This window comes from Podarcis vaucheri (genome assembly GCF_965113315.1).
Source record: "Podarcis vaucheri genome assembly, chromosome: 17".
Lineage (NCBI taxonomy): Eukaryota > Metazoa > Chordata > Lepidosauria > Squamata > Lacertidae > Podarcis > Podarcis vaucheri.
Genome location: NC_138755.1, coordinates 14,891,652 through 14,915,891, shown reverse-complemented (window position 1 = coordinate 14,915,891; position 24,240 = coordinate 14,891,652). Strand labels below are relative to the sequence as shown.

General features: G+C 45.7%; 1 protein-coding gene across 3 annotated transcripts in view; it reads left to right on the top strand.

Annotated features, from left to right (window-relative positions):
* The window catches only part of FOCAD (focadhesin), a 141,248-nt gene that overhangs the window by 92,346 nt on the left and 24,662 nt on the right, over positions 1-24,240 (top strand). For all 3 annotated transcript variants that reach the window (XM_082204526.1, XM_082204525.1, XM_082204527.1), the window contains exons 22-30: positions 2,844-2,936; positions 5,997-6,085; positions 7,608-7,649; positions 8,756-8,864; positions 10,626-10,742; positions 13,468-13,706; positions 15,541-15,630; positions 22,577-22,724; positions 22,852-22,971. In XM_082204526.1, coding sequence (XP_082060652.1) covers positions 2,844-2,936; positions 5,997-6,085; positions 7,608-7,649; positions 8,756-8,864; positions 10,626-10,742; positions 13,468-13,706; positions 15,541-15,630; positions 22,577-22,724; positions 22,852-22,971 — 1,047 coding nt within the window. The remainder of the gene's footprint in view (positions 1-2,843; positions 2,937-5,996; positions 6,086-7,607; positions 7,650-8,755; positions 8,865-10,625; positions 10,743-13,467; positions 13,707-15,540; positions 15,631-22,576; positions 22,725-22,851; positions 22,972-24,240) is intronic.

Sequence of the window (24,240 nt, the reverse complement as noted above, 5' to 3'; positions counted from 1 at the left end):
GTAGCCACTGAGTCCTCCAGCACCTCTGGGGCCAGAATGGTCTCACCTGGTGCCTGCCCCTGAGGATCTGGCACAGGTGCAGGCTCCTCAGCATCTAGGCCTTGCCCCAGTTCAGCCGGCCCTGGAGGCGGGGACTCCTGTGCCGGCTGGGATTCCTCCGGTTCACTCTCAGACTCGGAATCCCAGGCCATCACACCCAGTGTCCTTTCTCTTGGCAGATCAAGATGAGCAGGTGACAGCAAAGTTTGCCAGGTTTTTAGCTGGGGCAATCAGAATAAGACACACTATTTGACTATTGATTCAAAACCCTAAAATGTATTTTATATCATTGACTTTTTGATTTTTATTCTTTGTATATCGTTTTGTTGTTTTATTGCTATGGCCGACGGCCGACGCATATAAAGATCCATTCATTCAAGACACAATCTGGCTCTACCCAGGAAATTCCAGACGTATGGCAACCCTAGCTCAGTTCACAAGGGAGTAAGTTGGTGAGCAGAGCCAGAATATTGGGCTCTTTGCTTCAAAAGATGGCTCCCGTGAAAACTTAGCTGCTGCCTAAGACAAAAGCATGGAGCTAAAATTTGGAAAGTGGTTGTTATAGCAGATAAAACATCCAACAGGGATGAGAAGGCAGATTTAAATAGCAATTCATTCTGGCATTTTCTCTTTCTTTCTTTCTTTCTTTCTTTCTTTCTTTCGTTGTTTAACGACTAGCCTTGCAGAAGAACGAGAGAGAGAGAGGCCATCTGATGCCAACCTGGAATATTTTGGGTCCCACCCCCTAAATGTATTGAAGTAATATTGTCCTGGAAACTGCTGAGATCTAATAACTTGTTTTTAATAGGCTCCAAATGGCTGTCATGACAACTTTCGATGTTTTTGGTTGATGCCAACAGTAGAAATAATTGGATACTGGAAACAAAAAACTAATTCTTTTGCCTGCCATAGAATATTATGAGACATTACAGTGCACAGCAGTCATTTTAATTACAGTGCTCTCTCTCTCGTTTTCTTTTTTCTTAAGCTGTTGGCTTTGAAGTTGCACTGCAAACAGAAATGATCTAGAGCGATGGTTTTCTTTTAAATTGCTATAATAATGACAACAGCCAGGATGAAATGTGGAGTTGTGTGTGTATTATGAATGTGTGTGTTAATGTGCTTCTATCGTCTTTTAAGTTATGTAATGAGAGAATCACCTGGTAATTCTGTGTTCAGCCAAAACCAAGGATTTGATTAATATTCTAAGAAGAGTTTTCTGTTTGTTTTCATTTTGGATAACTTGTTAAATACGCAATATAGATTATGTTTTAAACTGGTAAAAGCTCTTCATAATTTACACGTCAAATTCCAGCATAATCTACTAGGTTAAATAAATTGTATTTACTATGTGAGCTCTGGCTGGAATCCAAAAAGCTGCTTTAGGTACCCTCAAGGCCTTAGACACACTCTGTGAGATTTTTTAAAAACTTTGAACAGACTGCTTTTGAAAGGCCTCTCATGGTGCAGTTGCTCACAAATAATCCCACTGAGTTCAATGGAAATTATTAGTATGATTCAGTTTCCAAACTCCATCTGGCATGGGAAGAATACAAGCTCAAATGATAGGTAGACTTTCAGAACTACTTGTGTAGTTCTTGTTGGTGGCAAGCAAAAAAAAAAAAAAAAAAAGGTATAAAAGGAGTATTCCCTGGATGCTAAGATCTTTGATGAGAAAACCCCAGCAGAGATATAAATTCACAAAATATGCAGTGGAAATATAAGCTGTTAGACCTTTAAAATGTGCCCTTGTGAGTTTCAAAACTCCCTTCTTCCCTTGGCATACAAAAGACCACACTTTGGTAATTTTAAAACGGTTTACTTACAAACCCTCCAAAGGTCAGGTTCATGTGCTTTTCCATACAGCATTCAGAAAAAACAGGCAGTAAAACTTGGCTTACTTATAGCAGTGAAAGTTCCTAAATCATTGGTCTAGGAAAACTGCTCCCCTTCCCAGGGGGGCAGGGTTGCACGCAGGCCACAGGTGCTCCCCACGTCAGTGGGGGGGGGCATGGCTTAGCCTCTGGCATCACTGGGAGTCCCAGCCACGTCATAGCCCTGGCCGACCAATCTGGTTGGCTGGGGGGCATGGCCTATGCTATTTAAATTGCAGCGTGGCTGGGGAGGGGCTCTTCCTTCTTGCCTCTTCCTCTTAAAGGTAAAGGCACCCCTGATCATTAGGTCCAGTCATGGACGACTCTGGGGTTGCAGCACTCATCTCACTTTACTGGCCGAGGGAGCCGGCGTACAGCTCCCGGGTCAGTGGTTTGAATCCCCACGACGGGGTGAGCTCCCATTGTTCGGTCCCTGCTCCTGCCAACCTAGCAGTTCAAAAGCACGTCAAAGTGCAAGTAGATAAACACTGCTCTGGCAGGAAGGTAAATGGCGTTTCCGTGCGCTGCTCTGGCTTGTCCAGAAGCGGCTTAGTCATGCTGGCCACATGACTCGGAGTTTGTACGCTAGCTCCCTCGGCCAATAAAGCGAGATGAGCGCCGCAACCCCAGAGTGGGCCACGACTAATGGTCAGGGGTCCCTTTACCTTTATGTTGGTTGTATGAGGCTGGTTATCTCACAGTTTTGGGGTGGATCACAAAGCCTGTGGAAGTGAAAAATCAGATATATCTTTACTAGTGCAATTTCTTTTTAAAACTGCAAAGCCCAAATTGTAATTCATAGTACAAAAGCAGAAGCCATTGGTCAGCAATACTTCCATTCTAAATGTGTGTTCATTTGAGTTCTTTTAATTACAACATCCAATTTTGTTCGGTGGTTTCATATGTGAATATGAAATGTTTTCCATGCAGGTCAACATTCAGCCTTCTGAGTGGCATCGCTCCCTGCTACTTCCCCAGTCCTGGGCCGCATTTATGGAGAGAAGCTATCATGCAATTCTACAAGTAAGTGGAGTTGTCTGAGTGTTGTTCTTTTGTTGCGTGATCTCAACACTCAGCATAGAGTACCGGATTTTTCGCTCTATAACACGCACCCGACCATAACACGCACATAGTTTTTAGAGGAGGAAAACAAGAAAAAAAATATTCTAAACGAAACAGTGGATGTATGATTTTTGTGGTTCATGCTGTGGCCACAGACATGTGATCTGATGGTGAGTTTGGGGTAGCCCAATGCAAAAATCCTGAGGATCCATGTGGATCCGTGCTTTGTAACCAGGCTCTCTGTCCCTCTCTTCTCCCCACTCAGTGGCTCTTCTCCCGCTTTGCTGTTTCAAAGAGAGCAAAGCGAGCCACGGAGGAGAGAAGGAAGGGGGTCCCCCCGCCATCCGTAGGCATTCGCTCCATAACACGCACATACATTTCCCCGTACTTTCTAGGAGGAAAAAAGTGAGTGTTGTGGAGCAAAAAATACGGTAAATAGAATGTGTCTGCTATATATAAGATGAAAAGGAAACAAAGTGAGGGAATGGCTTAAGTTCTCATATATAGGTTTGAGGAGAGTTAATACCTGCTGCTTTGTTTGTTTGTTAGCTAGCCTATGAACTCTGGACTAACAGAGCCTTACTTAGAAACTATGTGTAGGCCCCAGACTTACCCCATTGATCTCAATAGCACTTAAGTTCAACTATCCTAGTCTAGATCCAATTTCTTACATAGGAATAATGTTGAAATAACTTTGTAGGACCCAAGTTAATCATATCTTTGGAAAAATTAAAGTCATTGTTTGTTCAAACCATAGTTCATAATTACCTTGACATTATGCGACAATGGTCAGATACACAGAAAGCAGCTGTTTTTCTTATAACGAAAACTAAAGCCCTTTTTTCATAGTTTCCCCCAGTTAGACATTTCATCACTGGCAAAGAAGCAGTTTTCAACTAACTTTTCCTCAGCGTAGACCCATTGCAATTCCTGGACCTCAGTCATGAGCATTGATTTCCATGGGTTTACTCAGAGGTGAAAGTTAGTTGAATACAACCCAAAAAACTCAAATAACAAACTCTGGTTTGATCTGTTTCTCATCCAAATTGTGGGTAGTTTAACATGATTGAACCCCCTCCCCATAAACAATTATAATCCAAAATTAACTTTTTAGAGTATCGTGGTTAGATTTGCAAGATCACCTATTTTGTTCTTGTGTGCAGTTCTAATAGAACTAGATTGCAGCTAAATTCACGTTTAGTAATCTTCAGAAAACGGGTTCTCTCTCATCATAAGATCAGCACATGTTCAAGCCTTCACAAGATTCAGTTAGCACAAGAATACCCAATCCTCATTGATTAGAAGGAAAAGTTGTTGGTGTGAATTTACCATAAATCTCTTACACCGTAATGGAAAGCATAATCTGATTTTTAGAGCAGTATCAAATGGTATTCATGAAGATCCTACTTAATTAAGTAAGATGTATGACAGAGAAAGATTCTTATTCACATATGCTTTCCCACAAGGACTTAATAATGCACATAAAACAGTCATGTTTAACCTGTAGGTCACCGCACTACATTCAGAATAGATTCCAAGAAATTGTTTCTTCCCGTTTTCCTGCTGTCTTTGCTTTGCAAACTTCCTTTCAGATTTTAGAAGTGTAGCGTATAAAAAACTCCTGTGATGAATTTCAGCGGGATCTTAAAGCAAAAATTTTTTTATTATTGTTAGGTGAACTGCAGGAGAAGGAACGCATAGCCAATTCTTGCTCAGTGCTAGGTTTTGCTTTTCCAACACTGCCGCATCCCCAGGGCCCAAAACCTACACGCCTGCAGAATCATCCAATCGTTGCAAGGTGTCAGGGGACCGCCATCGGAAGAGGGGAGGGAGGCAGGAACGCTGCTGGGATACAGGGAGCCACAGGAACTCCTGAGGAGCAGTTACAGATAGGTAGCCGTGTTGGTCTGCCATAGTCAAAATAAAAAATTCCTTCCAGTAGCACCTTAAAGACCAACTAAGTTAGTTCTTGGTATGAGCTTTCGTGTGCATGCACACTCCTTCAGATACACTGAAACAGAAGTTGCCAGATCCTTCTATATAGTGAGAAGGTGGGGAGGGGTATTACTCAGAAGGGTGGTGGGAATGGGAGATTGGCAGATAGCTGAGATGAGCCTGTTGACGACTCTTAAGGACTGCAATAGGTCTTACAGGTCTTCTCACCCCTTCCCTTTTCCTGTAAGACCTATTGCAGTCGTTAAGAGTCGTCAACAGGCTCATCTCAGCTATCTGCCAATCTCCCATTCCCACCACCCTTCTGAGTAATACCCCTCCCCACCTTCTCACTATATAGAAGGATCTGGCAACTTCTGTTTCAGTGTATCTGAAGAAGTGTGCATGCACACGAAAGCTCATACCAAGAACTAACTTAGTTGGTCTCCTGAGGAGCAGTTCCTCTTCCAGTGGTGGGCAAAGCCATACCTTCAGTGGAGAAGAGAGGGAAGGGGCCAGCCAAGCGAGGGAAGGGCTTGAGGATGCTGCTGAGAGCCCCAGGGCCTCACCTAGCCAGACTGGCCAGGAGGGACGCATGCCACTTCCGTCGCCCAGCGAGGGGTGAAACGCAAGGAGGGGAGGCGGAGGTTTGGGGTGTCGAAGTTCTTATGTTGGGGAAGAAGCCGGAAGAGGCCACTCCCGGATTCTGCAAGTGACTAAGACGGACATGAACTTGGTGGATCTGCACTGTAAATAGTTTGCACAATAAAACCTGTAAAAGACAGGTCGGAGTCCTGCCTGGTTACTCACGAGCAACCACCACACAGCATCTGACACAAGGGTTTTTAAGGATTTTAGGGAAGTACCTCGAGACAAGGTGCAGCATAGATGCACCCTCATTCCTCAAAAGTAAGAAACTCAAATTCCATCACTTAACACATAGTTCATTACCCTGGAAGGGCAATTTGATTTGAGAGCAGAGTGGACCTCGAGGGAAAGGTTACATCTGCTATTCAAGCGCTCCCCATAGAAACCCATGGATTGCTCCCCGTGTAAGGTCTCCTGCTGATTTATGCTGTGCTTGTGCAGGGAAGGCAAGCCGAGCTGGAGATGCAGTTAAAACACGGCAAGGAGGGACCCGAAGAAGTGCAGTACAAGCAATTTACAGCCTGGCTCTGGTAAGGAAATGACTGTCTGCTCCCCATCACTCGAAAAGGGAGGTGGGAAATGGGGAAGAGCGCTGCAGAGGCCACTTCAAAAGCTTCCAAGTGGCGAGTTTGCACTGACTGTGCAAGTGCCGCTGATGAAAACCAGATACGGCCTTTAGCTTGAAGGGAAACGGCAAAGACAAGGCAGCTTCATTTACCAGTAGCTCTTCTTTTCATGTGCTGGCTGGGAGATTGTGGTGATGGGGAAAGATGGTACATGTGACAACCGGTTGCTTTGCCTTGGCATAGAAACCTCTTCCAGAGCACGCAGTGAACTTATGCAGAGAAAAGGGCATTTTATGATCTGAAATTGGACTTTTAGGTGATGCTGATACCCATGCTTATTTTTATTATTAGTATCAAGAAATGCCCAGTGTGTCTGGATGTGTGGAACAGCTGTTGAAAGTCAGGCTATCCTGTCAGCAATAGACCTTACCTGTGCTATTTTTCTAGAAAAAGAGGTGCCGGAACTCACCACGAACACTTCTCTGCTTCTCTTAGAATGGCAATGGCGCCCACCTGAGAGGTGCCAGAACTGAATTCTGCCCATCTGCCACACTGGGCAGCTCCCAAAGAAATATTAAAAACGCAATAAAACACCAGCCATTAAGAACTTCCCTACATAGGGCTGCCTTCAGATGTCTTTTAAAAGTCAGATAGTTGTTTATTTCCCTGACATCTGGTGGGAGGGCGTTCCACAGGGCGGGTGCCACTACCAAGAAGGCCCTCTGCCTGGTTCCCTGAAACCTCACTTCTCACAGTGAGGGAACCACCAGAAGGCCCTCGGTGCTGGACCTCAGTGTCCAGGCTGAACGATGGGGGTGGAAATGCTCCTTCAGGTATTTTGGAATATTGTGAAGCTCCTTGACATCTGATGGGAGGTGGGTGCCACCACCAAGAAGGCCCTCTGCCTGGTTCCCTGTAACCTCATTTCTTGCGGTGAGGGAACTGCCAGAAGGCCCTCAGCACTGGCCCTCAGTGTCTAGGCTGAACGATGGCAGTGGAGACGCTCCTTCAGGTCTACTGGGCTGAGGCCATTTAGGGCTTTCAAGGTCAACACCGACACTTTGAATTGTGCTCGGAAACATCCTGGGAGCCAATGTAGATTTTTCAGGACCGGTGTTATATGGTTCCAGGGGCACAATTAAAATAAAGTGACCACTGGCTTCCTAGGAGGGATCTCTTTATTTTCATTACGAACAGGGCACTATGCATGGAGCACTTTTTAAGCGGTGCATAAAAAAACCAGAAAATTTATTAATGTACCTGTTCATAGTGCAAATAGAGTGTTGTGGTTTCTGAGTTTTGTTTTGTTTAAACAGACACACCACTAAATACTACCAGATAAAATAAATTTAGAGTGTAATCTCAGGAGCTGCTTGAGGGCTTGTGAATGAGCTGCTCTTTTTATTTAACTGATGCGACCGTATCATCTGCTCAAACTTCGCTTCAAAGCTAATGCCACTTCTTTCTTCGCCTCCTTCTTCAACAGGGTCAGAGATATGCTGACGGATGTGATCAAGGGCGCTTCCAAGTAAGATATTTATTTACGTGGGGTGCTCTTTCTTACGCGGTAAGGAGTATTATGGTCCTCCAGTGGTCTATCATGGGTTGCCAGCCCCCAGGCCCACACAGAGGTGGGTGGGAGGCTAACACATGTGCATTCAACTGCCCAGTGGCGTCCGCTTGACCCAGGAGATCGTAGCTACAGAGATGAGAAGAGGTCACTTCCTGGTTCGCATGGAAGAGCTGTTTTCAACGGAGCCCAGAGATGGAAGCGCACAGTTGTATTGAGGAAGCATCCGCTGTTGAAATTTTGCGCCCCCTAACAAAAAAATTTTGCACCTGGGGCAGCCGCCTCTATGGGGGCACCCATGTTATGCCACTGTGGCTGCCTACTTTGGGTTGTCCCTTCTCGTCTTGTTACACAGCATCTTCTGAATGTGATGGGCACTTGAAGACTCCCTTCTCTGAGTTTAGGTCCTGTGAACTCAAGGGGGAAAGACCCTTTGCCCAGCTTTTCTTCTTCTTCCAGGCTTTTTGTGAAGGCCCTTCACAAAAAGCATTGCTCCCCCCTACCCCGTGAAAAGCTTTAGAAAAGTGTTCATAGAATCCATCTCTCTATGAAAGTATATTCATGAATGTTCTACTTTATGACTAACAAACACAAAATAATGCTTGTTCTCATGTGTTTTTGAGTCTCACAGAACTTAGTAATTCAGGCAAAACAGTCATTCTTGTAGGTCCCAGTACCAAATTTGCGAACCTGATCCATGCGGGAGGCACGTTTGCAATCCGCAGCGTTTGCAACCCACGACCCACGTGTCTGCGCACGCGCAGGTCGTGATTCAGCGCTTCTGTGCATGCGCAAAGCACGACTTGGCACTTCTGCGCATGCACAAGCGCCGAAACCCGGAAGTCACCCGTTCCGGTACTTCCGGGTTTGGCGTGATGTGCAACCCAAAATCGCACAACCCAAAGCGTCTGTAACCCAAGGTATGACTGTATAGTTTGTGAAACTGTCCATTACCCTTTAATTTGGACATGTGACCTTTTTAAATTCAGAGCTATGTGATCATTTCCATCCCACCCCTTGCATTTCTGTTTGTTTTTCACCACCGATTCAATCATTTCCAACAGGGAAAGTCCAGTGGTCAAGGGGAATTGTATTCTAGCCTTAACAGGCCTTGCAGTTGCGGTAGCCAAGCACGAGAAAGGGCTTTCTTCAGACAGCGAAGAACAATTCAATGTGAGTTCAAACTATTTGACTGCTTTGTCATGATGTTCAATGAGTGCGCTTGAAGTAGCACCGAGGAGGAGGAACCTATTTTAAAGGAATCTGTACCTGGAATCTGGCAGTTCTCACCTGGTAATATTTTATCTGTGTTGGACATCTTTTTACATCAAGTGCCCATTGATGCCTGAGACACTTGTGCACTGTTAGTTTTTCTTTTCTAAAAAAACCTGACTAACTATATGCAAAATTATGAGTGGGGGGAAACTCCCTCATATTTCTGCAACATAATTGTGTACATATTAATACAGAAGCATTTTTTTATATTCCTTACTGTTTCTGTGCTGGTTATTTGAAGAAACCTGGCATATATGTGCATAAAATATGAATATAAAAATACATAAAATATGTGATAAGTGTTTGTGTTTTTAGCAGAACTGGTAAAACAGTTTCTCATCAACATCAGGGAGTTAGACAGGAATCAGAACAGATCTGTATGGATAAGTTCAACAGGGAGATTTTCGGGAAATTTCATCCCCAATGAGAAGTGTTTACCTTTACCATTTCAGATGTTTCTGTTCAAAATTTATTTGTATGAAATCTCATTGGAAGTAGTCAGTTGACTTTTTGGGGAACAAAGGCTGGCATTCAATTAAGTTGTACCCAGAGTAGACTCACTGGAATTAAAGGAACTTAAGTTCATTCCGTTCATTTAAATAGGTCTGCTTTGCAGAAAACGTAGTTGAATTCCACCCTAAACTTGGCTGGCTAATCAATAAAAAAACACATTTTGTTCAGTTAAAATGGCAGTCTTAAATATTTTTTTATCTGGAAGTACGTCACACTGACAAGAGTGGGACTTGTTTCCGAGCAACATGATTCGGATTGTTCTGTGAATCTCTTTCAAACAGAATTTCTGACGTTTACACCTCTTTGGTGCTGAGAAATGAAGGTGGAGGAAATTATATGTTGGACTATAACTCCCATGATACCTGATCATGGGTGATGCTCTCTATTGCTGTTCAAACTCATCTCCTTTTGGAACATTTATTTATTTGTGTGTATATGTGTGTGTTGTCTTTGTGACGCCTGCTTCTTGGGAGAAAAGCAATGACAAACCTAGACAGCATCACCTTGCCAACAGAGGTCCGTATAGTAAAAGCTATGGTTTTCCCAGTAGTGATGTATGGAAGTGAGAGCTGGACCATAAAGAAGGCTGATCGCCAAAGAATTGATGCTTTTGAATTATGGTGCTGGAGGAGACTCTTGAGAGTCCCATGGACTGCAAGAAGATCCAACCTCTCCATTCTGAAGGAAATCAGCCCTGGGTGCTCACTGGAAGGACAGATTGTGAAGCTGAGGCTCCAATACTTTGACCACCTCATGAGAAGAGAAGACTCCCTGGAAAAGACCCTGATGTTCGGAAAGATGGAGGGCACAAGGAGAAGGGGACGACAGAGGACAAGATGGTTGGACAGTGTTCTTGAAGCTACCAGCATGAGTTTGACCAAACTGCAGGAGGCAGTGGAAGACAGGAGTGCCTGGCGTGCTCTGGTCCATGGGGTCACGAAGAGTCGGATGGCTAAACGACTAAACCACATGTCTGTTCCTTTTATACAGATGCTCAGAATTGCTTTAGTTTTAGATAGCAAAAGGTCGGGCTGAGCACTTATGCCTGCCTTTCCTGAATCACCTATTCAAGCTAAACAGAGGTGGTGGCAAATATTTAATTGGTCTTGGTCTTGCAAGTGCTCACAGTCTTTCTTGTCGCTTCAGACCGAGGTGGACTTTCTTCTAACAAACCACTGGATCTGCATGGTGATAGATACCCTTCTTAGCATCATCGACAGTCGCTATCGCCCTAAAGGTCGAGTCTTCCCATGGTTCTATCAGGTAGGCCCAAGTCTATTCTACCAGTAAAGGCTGAAATGATCAGACCTGTACGCTTTTGGGAATGGGGAATGAATAGTTCTGGATCTGTTATCATCTCTGGTATGTGGAACCAAGCATGGAACACACTCTCTGTTTCCCCTTAAAGTCTGAATGGGAGGAAAACAGAGCTCACTGCATAATCTCCATAATGCATCCCTCATTTTCATCTGAGAAATGTTGGAGGGTATGACACAGCAGTGAGGGAATGTTCCACTAGGAATGGGCAAACTTTGGTTTCCCTCCATTTCTAATGTTTCCAACCTTAAGTTCAGCTTGCATTTTTTTTAAAGTTCTCGTGGAAATTTATCCACACTTCAGTGTGAATTTCTTCTCATTTGTATGCAATTTTCCCTAACATGCACCTCTTTTTGCAAAACAATACAATGCATTTTTCTATGTTATTTTCATCAGCATATGCATTTTCATGCACATCTTGTCTTAGTACAGTGGTACCTTGGTTCTCAAACTTAATCCATTCCTGAAGTCCGTTCCAAAACCAAAGCGTTCCAAAACCAAGGCGAGCTTTCCCATATAAAGTCACGCAAAATGGATTAATCCATTCCAGACTTTTAGAAACAACCCCTAAAACAGCAATTTAACATGAATTTTACTATCTAATGAGGCCATTGATCCATAAAATGAAAGCAATAATCAATGTACTGTACTATAAGTAAGACAGTATTGTAGATGATTAAAAAAAAGTATTTTTTTTCTTACCTGCACTGATTGTTTGGATGGGAGGCTCTTATCCATTTCCGCAGTCAATCAATCAATCAATCAATCAATCTGTAGTTGAACTGGGTTCCACACAGTCACAAAAAACAAATTAAACGAAAGAGCCTCAAAAACAAAAAACACTAAATAAATAGCAAAAACAAAAGCACCAAATATAAGCTCCAAATATCACCTCAGAACACTGCAATCAGAAACAAAAGACTTGAATTACAATGGGGGGACGCAAATTAGCAGGGCAACAGTAAAAACGGAAGCCCAGGACTCAAAATGGAGCACGTTCCGCTTTCGAAACAAAGTTCGCAAACCGGAACACAGGTTTGCAGCATTCAAGTTCCAAGTTGTTTGGGAGATAAGCTGTTTGAAAACCGAGGTTCCCCTGTGTATGAATGTTTGTACACGTTATTTGCCTCGCCAAACTTGGGAAAAGTGCAAATCTCAAAAGTGTTTCCATTCATTGGAGGCTATGCAAGTGGCTCATTGCAGGTTTTTGCGAAAGAGCTGTCAGTATAGGCTTCCTGGCCACAGATATACAGTATTTTTTGCTCTATAAGACGCACTTTCCCCCTCCTAAAAAGTAAGAGGAAATGTGTGTGCGTCTTATGGAGCGAATGCAGGCTGCACAGCTATCCCTGAAGCCAGGAGAGCAAGCGGGATCGGTGCGCACCGATCCCACTCGCTCTCCTGGTTTCAGGGATAGCTGCACAAAGCCTCCGGAGCGCAGCAGGATTGCTCCTCCCACTGCGCTCCGGAGGCTTTCTGCTGCTTTCGCTGAAGCCAGGAGAGCGAGATGGATCAGTGCGCACCTTCAGTTCTGAAGAGGCGCTGCGCAGAGAGCGAAAGCTGCGCAGCGCCCCTTCAGCAAAGCAGGAGGAGAAAATGAGACCCTTCCATTTCTCCTCCCGCTTTGCTGGAGAGGCGCTGCGCAGAGAGGGAGAGAATATTTTTTTTCTTGTTCTCCTCCTCTAAAATTAGGTGCGTCTTATGGCCGGGTGCGTGTTATAGAGAGAAAAATACGGCAGTTGTGGACGCGGGTGGCGCTGTGGTCTAAACCACTGAGCCTCTTGGTCTTGCCGATCAGAAGGTCGGCGGTTCGAATCCCCGCGACGGGGTGAGTTCCTGCTGCTCTTTCCCAGCTCCTGCCAACCTAGCAGTTCAAAAGCACACCAGTGCAAGTAGATAAATAGGTACTGCTGTGGCGGGAAGGTAAACAGCGTTTCCATGTGCTCTGGCACTCATCACGGTGGCCCATTGCGGCAGAAGCAGTTTAGTCCTGCTGGCCACATGACCCGGAAAGCTGTCTGTGGACTAACCCCTGAAAGCAAAATGAGCGCCGCAACCCCATAGTCGCCTTTGATGGGACTTAACCGTCCAGGGGTCCTTTACCTTTTTACCTTTTACCTTACAGTTGGGCTGCCACCAGCTGTGCTGTAATGTGCATTTTCAAATTTCAGCACTCTGCTGCATCTAAGTTTTGGAAAGCAAGTTATGTATTTGAAAACTGTGTTTTATTTGTTGTGAATTGCCTTGAGTTCATGGGAGTTGGTGGAAGGGTTTACAATTTTAAGAATAAATGATTTTCAACAAGCTTTAATCTCCTTGCATTTTAGACGATTCTGTGTGATTTGCAAATATTTCAGTCCCTGCTATCAGTGAATCATTTCATGGGAAATTCCAATAAAGCTGTAATTACGGAATTAATTAACATTCACAATTATATATCTATATAAGGAACAGGGTCATACAGTCCCATCTGTTTTTCCAAGTGCAGATTTGAATGTCTTTTCTCTGTAAAAAGCATATTATTTGCTAAAAAACAAAACAGTAGTAAACATAGCCTTGGATAATTCTGTTGCCAGATGAAGTGCAAATACAGTTGTTGTTTCTTTTTAAGATTTCCTAATGATGTAAAGGGCAAAGTCAATAACTTTGGGGGGTTTTGTTTTGTCTCCAGAAATCCTACTCTGGTGAAAACACTGCTAGTGTTATTGCCCGTTCCTGTGCAGCGACGGCTTTGTCTCTCTTGGTGCCGGTTTTTATTGCTTCCTACAAGGAAAAGGTTGAGGAAGTCCTGAATTTGCTGGTTGCCATGTTACCTGGGAAACCAAATGCAGATGAGTCTCAGGCTGTTCAAATTCACATGGGCCTTGCTTTGGGGATGTTTGTCTCGCGATTATGTGAAGAGAAAGTCAGGTATGTATTACCTTGTACAGCAGGTGTGTAAATAACTCCCCACCCCCACCCCCTTCCCACGTGAGACATTTAAATTATGCAGAGCAACATATTTAGATTTCTGCACTTAACGACTCCCAAGGTGCTCTGCAAGACGATTTCGTTCTCTCCTGGCTTCCTTGACCTCCCATCTTCTTCCTCTTTGTGTTGTTTCTCTAAAACACATAGAATTAATTTGTTCATGCTACCTCCCCCCCCCATCCCGCCAAATGTGCTCTGAGTCTCCCACCAACTCTGCTAGAGAGGGTGTTGAAGGCATGTGGAGGGAGCAAACAGGGCAAGTTCTGTTTCCCAAGTAGAAAATTTTTGCTTTGAGGGAATTATGGTAGTTAGTTGGGTACCACCCCAAACCTTCAGGAGATTTCACCCTAAGATACCTGGTTTCCACACACCCCCACACACCTCACCCCAAAAAAGCATTCTGTGTTCTGTTGCAAGCCGCCCAGAGTGGCTGAGGAAACCCAGCCAGATGGACAGGGTATAAATTATTATTATTATTATTATTATTATTATTATTATTATTATTATTATTCCAGCACTTGTCTCAAGCCTCTCTATTAAAAAGCAGAAGCAAATCAGGCCTCTGCATTCCCAAACTCATCCCAGTATAGAAAACAGAGAAGGCAATGAACCATTCTCGCTGGCTGCTTATATCCATCCTTTGACAGTGTGTGAATTGCGCTGGGGTGTAGAAGGATACCCTAACTGCAGGAGGCAGCGGAAGACAGGAGTGCCTGGCGTGCTCTGGTCCAGGGGGTCACAAAGAGTCAGACACGACTAAACGACCAAACAACAACAATAGAAGGATATGTCAATCAATCCTCCACCAGGCCCAGGGCCTTTTCAGTGATGGCTCCGACCTGGTGGAATGCTCTGTCCCATGAGACTAGGTGCCTCCAGGATTTAACCTCCTTCCGTCAGGCCTGTAAGACAGAGCTATTCCACCTGGCCTTTAATTTGAATTCAGCCTGATCTTTTATTTCCCTCCCCTTCCCTCCCCTTCCCCTTTTATGAAGATTACCCACTCTGAGACCCCACAGCTAATTCTCCCCTGGCCTCCTCGCTGGCCCAAGTAGGACCATTTCAGCCAGCTAGCCCTGGGGATTATCTAATGCTTATTAGATGGATTTCCCCTAAATTGATTTCTGAACTTTGAATGTTATTGTTATTCATGTTTTTATACTGTATTTTATGTTGCTTCTACAATTAAGTGTTTAAATTTGTTGTTAGCCGCCCTGAGCCTGGTTTTTGAACCGGGAAGGGCGGGGTATAAATACAAATTTATTATTTTTATTATTATTACTATTATTAATCCTAGTACAGTGGTGCCTCGCAAGACGAAAAGAATCCGTTCTGTGGTTCTCTTCGTCTAGCGGTTTTTTCGTCTTGCGAAGCAAGCCCATTGGCGGATTAGCGCTATTAGCACTATTAGCGGGTTTTAGCGGCTTATCTGCTGATCGGATCAGCTGATAAGCGGCTTAGCGGCTTAGAAAAAGGGGGGGAGGAAAAAAAACCCGCAGGAACTCGCAAGACATTGTCGTCTTGCGAAGCAACCCCATAGGAGATTCGTTTTGCGAAGCACCTCCAAAACAGAAAACTCTTTCGTCTAGCGAGTTTTCCGTCTTGCGAGGCATTCGTCTTGCGGGGCACCACTGTAGCCCAGTGGCTGTCATAGGATGAACGCGCCTTAATAATTGCCACTTACAGAGCGCCCTGAAGGAAAGCAAAAGGAAATGCAGTGGAATGTCATATTAATATCATACAAGTATTTTCTTCCTCTTTTGGTTTGGTCCAGTGATGTCTCTGGAAAACAAATGGATCTGCTGTTGATGAAGTCCTTGGGTGCCCTAGAGGGCTGCTGCTTTGACACAAGCCTGGAGTACAAGTAAGCGTGTCGTACAGTTCCCTGCATTTTGACTGGATGCGTTGTGCAGTACTATAGGGATTAGTGTTGGACTCGGACCACGGAGCGCAGGGTTCTGTGGGACCAAGGCTGGCGTTTGTGTCTTACTCATAGTAAAGGCAAAGGGGCCCCTGACCATTAGGTCCAGTCGTGACCGACCCTGGGGTTGCGGCACTAATCTCGCTTTATTGGCTGAGGGAGCCGGCGTACAGCTTCCGGGTCATGTGGACAGCATGACTAAGCCACTTCTGGTGAACCAGAGCAGTGCACAGAAATGCCATTTACCTTCCCCCCAAAGCGGTACCTATTTATCTACTTGCACTTTGATGTGCTTCTGAACTGCTAGGTTGGCAGGAGCAGGGACCGAGCAACAGGGCTCACTCTGTCACAGGGATTCGAACCGCCGACCTTCTGATCGGCAAGTCCTAGGCTCTGTGGTTTAACCCACAGCGCCACCCGCGTCCCTTCCCTTATTCATAGTAGCCCCACTGAAAGGAATGGACCTAACTTACTTGTGTTCATTAATTTCGGTGTAAGTAAAACTCACTGACCTACCACCCTGAATAATAAGGTGAATTAAGGAGAATTCAGGGGTGTCCCCCTCGTTCCCAAATTGAAGTGTGATACCAGTTTTTAAAACCTCCAGTCAGCTTCCCACAAAGCCTTGTGTTACTCTGTGTTTATGTTGTTCTGTATTTCCAAATACAGTGGTGCCTCACAAGACGAAATTAATTCGTTCCGCGAGTTTTTTCGTCTAGCGAATTTTTCGTCTTGCGAAGCACGGTGTCGGAAAAGTTTTGGAAAAGCTTCAAAAATCACCAAAAACCTTAAAAAAGGATACCACACCGCATTCTTTGAGTTGCTCCTCGAAGTCAAGTCGCAACTGTATTAACGGTGTTAAGAAAGAGGAAACAAACTTGCAAGACGTTTTTGTCTTGCGAAGCAAGCCAAAGGGAAATTCGTCTTGCGAAGCAGCTCAGAAACGGCAAAACCCTTTCGTCTAGCGAGTTTTTCGTCTTGCGAGGCATTCGTCTTGCTGGGCACCACTGTATCACTGGGTTTCTTCTCCATATGCTTTGGAAGAACTGAGGCTGTGCAAAATAGTAAAAGAGCTCTGGATTGTTATTTGGTTAAAGCTCACCAGTGGAGTATATTTTTCTTTGAAAAAAACAAACCCTTTTTCTCCACTTGATCAACAACAGCAACAGATTACAGCTCTTCAGAGCTCTGAACCAGCGTACTGGACAGCCTCACGCTATTAAGCCTGTTGGAGACTTATAAAAACTTATTGGGAGGCCAGTCAAAAGCAACCCCCCCCCAAAAAAAAGACAGTGCAAAGCTTTAAAAAACATAAAAGGAAGGGTACACACTACTCAGCCACCTCTCAATTATCAATCAGTTTCAAACTTCATTTCTGTCTCAGACCAGCATAAGATAAAACATACGGATAAACTGAACACATGAAACTTAAAACAGGTAAGGGATAAACACTAGTAATTAAAAGGCGATTACCGTATTTTTCACGCCATAAGACGCACCTGACCATAAGACGCACCTAGTTTTTAGAGGGGGAATGCAAGGGGGGGAAATTATTTAAAGGGAACGCTGAGCAGAGCCTGTCTGCATCCCAGGCTCTGCTCAGCTCTCCCTTTCATGAGCCGTGAGGGGCGTGTGTGCGCCTCTTGGGGGTTTTTCACTGACAGGCTGCCTTTCTCCCTCCTCGGGAAAAAGCCCCCAAGAGCCGCACATATGCTCCAAGCGGCTTGTGAAAGGGAGCGCGGCTCTTGGGGGCTTTTCTGAGAAGTGGGGGAAGGGACAGAGCTGTGCGCTCTGTCCCTTCTCCCACAAAAGCCAGGGATAGCCCCGCGAAGCCTTTGCAGGGTACGGGAATGAAGGCTCGCTGTGCCCTGCAGAGGCTTCATGCGAAGCTAGAACAGCTAGTGGGAGCACTGCGCAGTGCTCCCTCTAGCTGTTCTGGCTTTTGGATAGCCCCGCGAAGCCTCCCTCTAGCTGTTCTAGCTTCTGGCTTAGCCGCGCAGCCTGCATTCGCTCCATAAGACACACACACATTTCCCCTTACTTTTTAGGAGGGAAAAGGTGCGTCTTATAGAGTGAAAAATACGGTATATCATACAAACTTTAAAAGATAGAAACAGGGATAAACAGTTCTAAGCGACTATAAGGGAGGGAGCGTGAAGGAGCACAGGTCTTGCAATTGGGGCCTAGTTCGTGGTGCAAACCATCCTTTGACAAAAATCCATCATGGGCGAACCACGTGTTTAAGGGTTGGTCTGGCTAAGGGCAGAATGGAGTTGGTGTGGCAAAGCTCAATTCATCCTAGTGGACTGACTCCCACTGCTGCCTTGTCTGAAATTGGCAGGCTTAATCTACTCTGGAGGGGCTCCTGTGCCTGTAACTTTCATCCGCTTTGGCTAAAATGGAAAGAGGTTTCAGATTCCCACCAATAGTGAAAGGGAAAACACAGAGCATCTTGGAACCCTAAAAAAACAGGTTGAAGCACAGAGAGCATACTCAAAAACAGATTAAAAATGCACAAATGCAGATTTAATGTGAATATTGGGACTTTTGCACAACCCTATTGTTTAGGTTTGTTTTTGTTTTAATGTACCGTATTTTTCGCTCTATAAGACTCACTAGACCACAAGACGCACCTAGTTTTTGGAGGAGGAAAAGAAGAAAAATATTCTGAATCCCAGAAGCCAGAATAGCAAGAGGGATTGCTGTGCAGCGAAAGCAGCAATTCCTCTTGCTGTTCTGGCTTCTGGGATAGCTGCGCAGCCTGCATTCGCTCCATAAGACGCACACACATTTCCCCTTACTTTTTAGGAGGGAAAAAGTGAGTCTTAGAGAGCAAAAAATACGGTAATTGCTTTTCTTTGTATACATGTTTCAATTTCACCCACATGTACATGCATTTTCAGGGTACATGTGCAGTGAAACAAGTACGTATATCTGCCCCAAATATTACAAGGTGAGCTCTAATAAGTACCTGTTAAAACTATGGTTTGTGGAGCAACTCTGACTGACAAGCAGGCAAGCAAGCGCAGTCACACACTCTGGAGTTCAGGCACTGGTCCTTGCATTTAAGGGAATTGGATTTATTTATTTGGGCCAATAAAAATGACTCTTCAAATGAGGTCTTTCGCTGCCTTTCACAGCAGCGGAAGTGTTTCATGGAAGCCGTTATTTCCATACAGCATGTGGGAAATTGCATCCATACAAACCCCGGGCTGCTTCACCTATTACATTTTCCCACACTGAAGTGTAAGGAAAACCACGTGTTCCCTATTATATGATCCCCCCCCCCTTTTGCCATGAGCACACCGATCAGGAAATGTGCTTCAAGCAAGACACTCTTATTTTTGGTTCATGAGTAAGCCTACTGCCAGCTGAGGCAGCCCAAGCCTGGCAGAGGGAAAACAAACCTTTGAAACTGAGTTTGACTTATTCCCTGCTTTTCAACAGTGTTCGTTCCACCAGGCTGCCTTATTTGGTGCAATAGGGACTAGTTGGCATTGCAGCACAAAAGCATTGCATCTTGCTTTTGGGCCACTTCAGAATTCGCTGGAAATCTGGACCTTGCTGGGAGCAGAAGACAGTATCCAGCCATTCAAATGCATGCAAATATATGCAGATTCTGTGCTCCCTTGGCCCAGGGTTTAGATTTGTGTTTGTCACTGGGAATCTGCAACCCTCGCTGTCACCCAAGAAAAGCTTGGTTTGGGGCTGGATTGGCACGACTCTGCTCTTGGCCTGGCAAAGTAGAAGGGGCATATGGCAAAAGGAAGCTGCGTCAGCCGCGCCGCTTTGCAGTGCCCTCTGCTTCAAGTCGGAGTTCCTCCACAGCCCGAGATGAAAGCCTCGTGGCCCTCGCCAAATTAGCTTCCCCTGCCAGCCGAGAGCAGATGGAAGGACTGAGACAATGGTGCAGAGATGAAAGATGAAAGATCTTTCCCATCCTGTTTGAAGTGTGGGAAGAAGGGAAAGAAATAAAAGCCTCTGTTACTATGGACACGACGTGGCCTCATCTCCTAGGTGGGAAAAGATTGTTAGTTTCAGAACTTCTTGCCCCGTTTCAAGGTAGATTCCGTGAAACTCTGAAAGGGGAGGAGGACGCCAGTGTTTTGACTTGGCAGTGGGATGTTCAAGTTGCACAACCATCCCACGCTCAGCGTTTCATCACCGCCACAAGTGAATTTGCCTACCGTATTTTTCGCCCTATAGGACGCACTGGCCCATAGGACGCACCTAGTTTTTTTTGGGGGGGGGAATCAAGGGGAAAATGTTTATTTCCCCCCCAGGTTTGCGCAGCCATCCCCAAGCTAGAAGAGGGAGACAGAGCGCTCCGTCTCCCTCTTCTGCATTCAGGGACAGCTTGCACCGCTATCCCCTGAGCTTGTGGGGCTGGCGGGGGGAGAAGCAAGCTTGCTTCTCTCCCCCCCCCCCAGCCTCCAGATCAGGTCAGGGAATAGCAGGATGGCGGAGCTCGGCCACCCCACTATCCCCCGAGTTTGTGGGGCTGGCAGGGGGGGGGGGGAAGAAGCAAGCTTGCTTCTCCCCCCCCCCCCGCCAGCCTCCAGATCACGTTGGGGAATAGCGGGGTGGCGGCACTGCGCCTCCCCGCTGCCCCCCAGCTTTTGGGCTGCAGGCTGCTGCCCACAAGCCTTGCGAGCCCGCGGGACATCCCGCCGGGCTTGCAAGACTTGCGGATAGCTTCCTGAAGCCTGGAGAGCGAGAGGGGTCCATGCGCACGGACCCCTCTCGCTCTCCAGGCTTCAGCGAAAGCCTGCATTTGCCCCATAGGACGCACACACATTTCCCCTTCATTTTTGGAGGGGGAAAAGTGCGTCCTATAGGGCAAAAAATACGGTAATTCCTTCAGACCCTGGCCTCCACCTCGTCCTCTGACAGCAGATTCCATAACATAATTACGCGTTGTGTAATCTTACACAAGCTTTTACAGTGGTACCTCGGGTTACATACTCTTCAGGTTACAGACTCCGCTAACCCAGAAAGAGTGCTTCAGGTTAAGAACTTTTCTTCACGATGAGAACAGAAATCGTGCTCCGGCGGCACGACGGCAGTGGGAGGCCCCATTAGCTAAAGTGGTGCTTCAGGTTAAGAACACTTTCAGGTTAAGAACGGACCTCCGGAATGAATTAAGTACTTAACCTGAGGTACCACTGTAATTTTGTGCTACCTGAATCTACAGCGTTAAGAGAGAAACACCCCCTTTCTCCACACTATAATATGTTGGCATAATCTTCTGCCTTTTCCCCTTTGTTGCCTGTCTTTCTAAACTAAAAAGCCTGTTGAATTTATCCTCATCCGGAAGGTCCCTTGAGCCTGTCACTTGCTCTTTTCAGCACCTACAAGATCCTTTTTAAGAGGAGACACCCAAAACTTTAAGCATCATTCTAAATTTGAGATCCAAAGGGACCAAACCATCTCAGTCATCCAAGCTTTGCCCTCTTCCAGAGCACTCTTATTTCAATCCCACCTTATACCATCCTAGTTTCTCTCCCCCCCCCCCTCAAAAATAAATCCCTCAGCATTTCATTCCTACTGAGCATGCACAGTCCTCATTGGGACATTTCAGGGGTTCCCCCTTAGAGGTTTTTTCCCCCAACAGCTCACATTTTTCAGTTCTTCAAACATCCTTGGCCAATGAATTGATGTTTTTTAATCTGCCACTTAGCTCCAGAACCCCCGAGGAATTTTCTGATTGCCTAAAAGACACGTCTCCCTGGTTTTCAGATGTATCTTGCATGGGGCCTGTTGAGAATGGGCAAAAGAGCTATCTAAGAGGCACTGCTGCCATCTGGTGGGGCAAGAACTTCCAATGTGCAATTGTAATTTTGTGCTGCTGCGCGATGAAATAGTTATGCCAGTGGGCATTTTGTCTAAAAGCCCGTTCATTCACAAATGCCTCCGTAGTACATTTGCTGTCAATATGTGGGATATGTCATCAGAAAGGGAAATGCCATACTTTTCCGTCTGTAAGACACCCCCCATGTATAAGGCGTCCCCTGTTTTGGGGGACTCAAATTTAAGAAAATGGGAGATGGCACAAAGTTGTTGAGCTTTTTTGGGGGCGGGATTACCCAGGCTTGGTGAGCCTTTTTTGGGGGGGCGGGGTTGCACAAAATCGCTCACCCGCACACGTCGCAAAATCTGCCTCCCATCAGACCCATCGCCAGCAGAATCTGCCAATCGCCCACCCAACTGTCGGAGCGCCAGCCAATCAACACCACCCAATCAATGCAACAACCAATAGCACACACAATAGCCGCTGACAACCGTGGCAGCAACCAATCAAACGTCCACCCTAGGCACTACCCATATATAAGACGACCTCCACTTTTTAGAATGATTTAGTAACTCTAAACTCTGTGTGTTTGTACATAAAAAAACACCAAAACCCTCACACACAGAGCATGTAAACTTGCCCTTAAAAGTTCTGTGCATCTTTTCACATTAATTCATCTGAATGTGTACATAATATCAATTTCTCATGTACTGTTTGTAGTCAGAAATGTTTTGAGAGCCAGTGTGGTGCCAGTGGTTAAGAGCGGTGGACTCGTAATCTGGTGAACCGGGTTCGCTTCCCCGCTCCTCCACATGCAGCTGCTGGGTGACCTTGGGCCAGTCACACTTCTCTGAAGTCTCTCAGCCCCACTCACCTCACAGAGTGTTTGTTGTGGGGAAGGAAGGGAAAGGAGATTGTTAGCCGCTTTGAGACTCCTTCGGGTAGTGATAAAGCGGGATATCAAGTCCAAACTCTTCTTCTTCTTCTTCTTTTGGGGCTGCATTACTGAGTTGTGAAAAACCATTCCCCTGTTGTGTATATAACTAACGTATGGTTCCAAATACCTTTTAGACCTACTAAATTCTCCTCTGTTTTAAGCACCGGATGCATCTTGGGTGTCGGCCTCGTCCTGTCACTGATGTGTCGCAGCAGCCCATCAGAAGGCCAGGCTGACATCTCTGCCTCCCTTCACAAACTGAGCAAATACTTGGATGATGCAGAAGACCAAAGCAGAACATTTCAGGAGGTAACACACTCCAGTTTCCAACATCTCCCAACCTCCCACCCCAAGTCACATGCAGTTCAATCGTTCATTAAAAAACCATCTCACCGACTCCTTTCTAAAATTCTGTGTTACTCTTCCTGTTATCCAGATTCTTGCCTATGCGGTCGCCTGTGCCTGCATTTCTGCCTTTAGTGTTAAGATCATCGAGGCCACGGAGGCGGAGGAGATCATGAGCAAGCTGCAGAAATTAGCAGAAACTAATCAGCAGGTTGTATCGAGAGCTTGCCATCCATTTTACCAGGCATCGGCAAAACTTGGCCCTCCAGATGTTTTGAGACTACAGTTCCCATCATCCCTGGCCACTGGTCCTGTTAGCTAGGGATGATGGGAGTTGTAGTCCCAAAACATCAGGCGGGCGGAGTTTGCCTATGCCTGCATTTTACATTTGTTCACAAATAAATGTTTATGCAATATATAGCGTTGGAATCATTGTAGAGTTGGAAGAGGCCATGAGGATCATCTAGTCCAGCCTTTCTCAACCTGTGGGTCCCCCAGATGTTGTTGGACTACAACTCCCATCATCCCTAGCTAGCAAGGCCAAAGCTCAGGGATGATGGGAGTTGTAGTCCAACAATATCTGGGGACCCACAGGTTGAGAACCGCTGATTCTAGTCCAACTCCCTGCAGTGGGGCTCAAACCCACGACCCTCAGAGTCTCATGCTCTACTGACAACTATCAAACCAAAGGCGCATCCCAAAAGCCTACAGCACCTAGTATTCCCAGGTGGACTCCCATCCAAGTACTAACCAGGTCTGACCCTGCTTAGCTTCTGAGACCAGATGAGATTGGGTGTGTTCAGGGTGGTATGTTTTATCACATACAATCTACAGTCGTAGGGATGCTGGTGGCGCTGTGGGTTAACCACAGAGCCTAGGACTTGCCAATCAGAAGGTTGGCGGTTCGAATCCCTGTAACAGAGTGAGCTCCCATTGCTCGGTCCCTGCTCCTGCCAACCTAGCAGTTCGAAAGCACGTCAAAGTGCAAGTAGATAAATAGGTACCGCTCCGGCGGGAAGGTAAATGGCATTTCCATGTGCTGCTCCAGTTCGCCAGAAGCGGCTTAGTCATGCTGGCCACATGACCCGGAAGCTGTATGCCGGCTCCCTCGGCCAATAAAGTGAGATGAGCGCCGCAACCCCAGAGTTGGCCACAACTGGACCTAATGGTCAGGGGCCCCTTTACCTTATCTACAGTCGTACCTTGGAAGTCAAACGGAATCCATTCCGGAAGTCCCTTCGACTTCCATAATGTTCGAAAACCAAATCGCGGGTTCTGATTGAGTGCAGGAAGCTCCTGCAGCCAAACAGAAGCCCTGTCGGACGTTTGGCTTCCAAAAATAGTTCACAAATCGGAACACTCACTTCTGGGTTTGGGAGCCAAATTGTTCGAGAACTAAGCTGTTCGAAAACCAAGGTACTGCTGTAATACCTTTCTTACATTTTATAGTAATGCTGCAATGAGCACGCAAGTAGAAGAA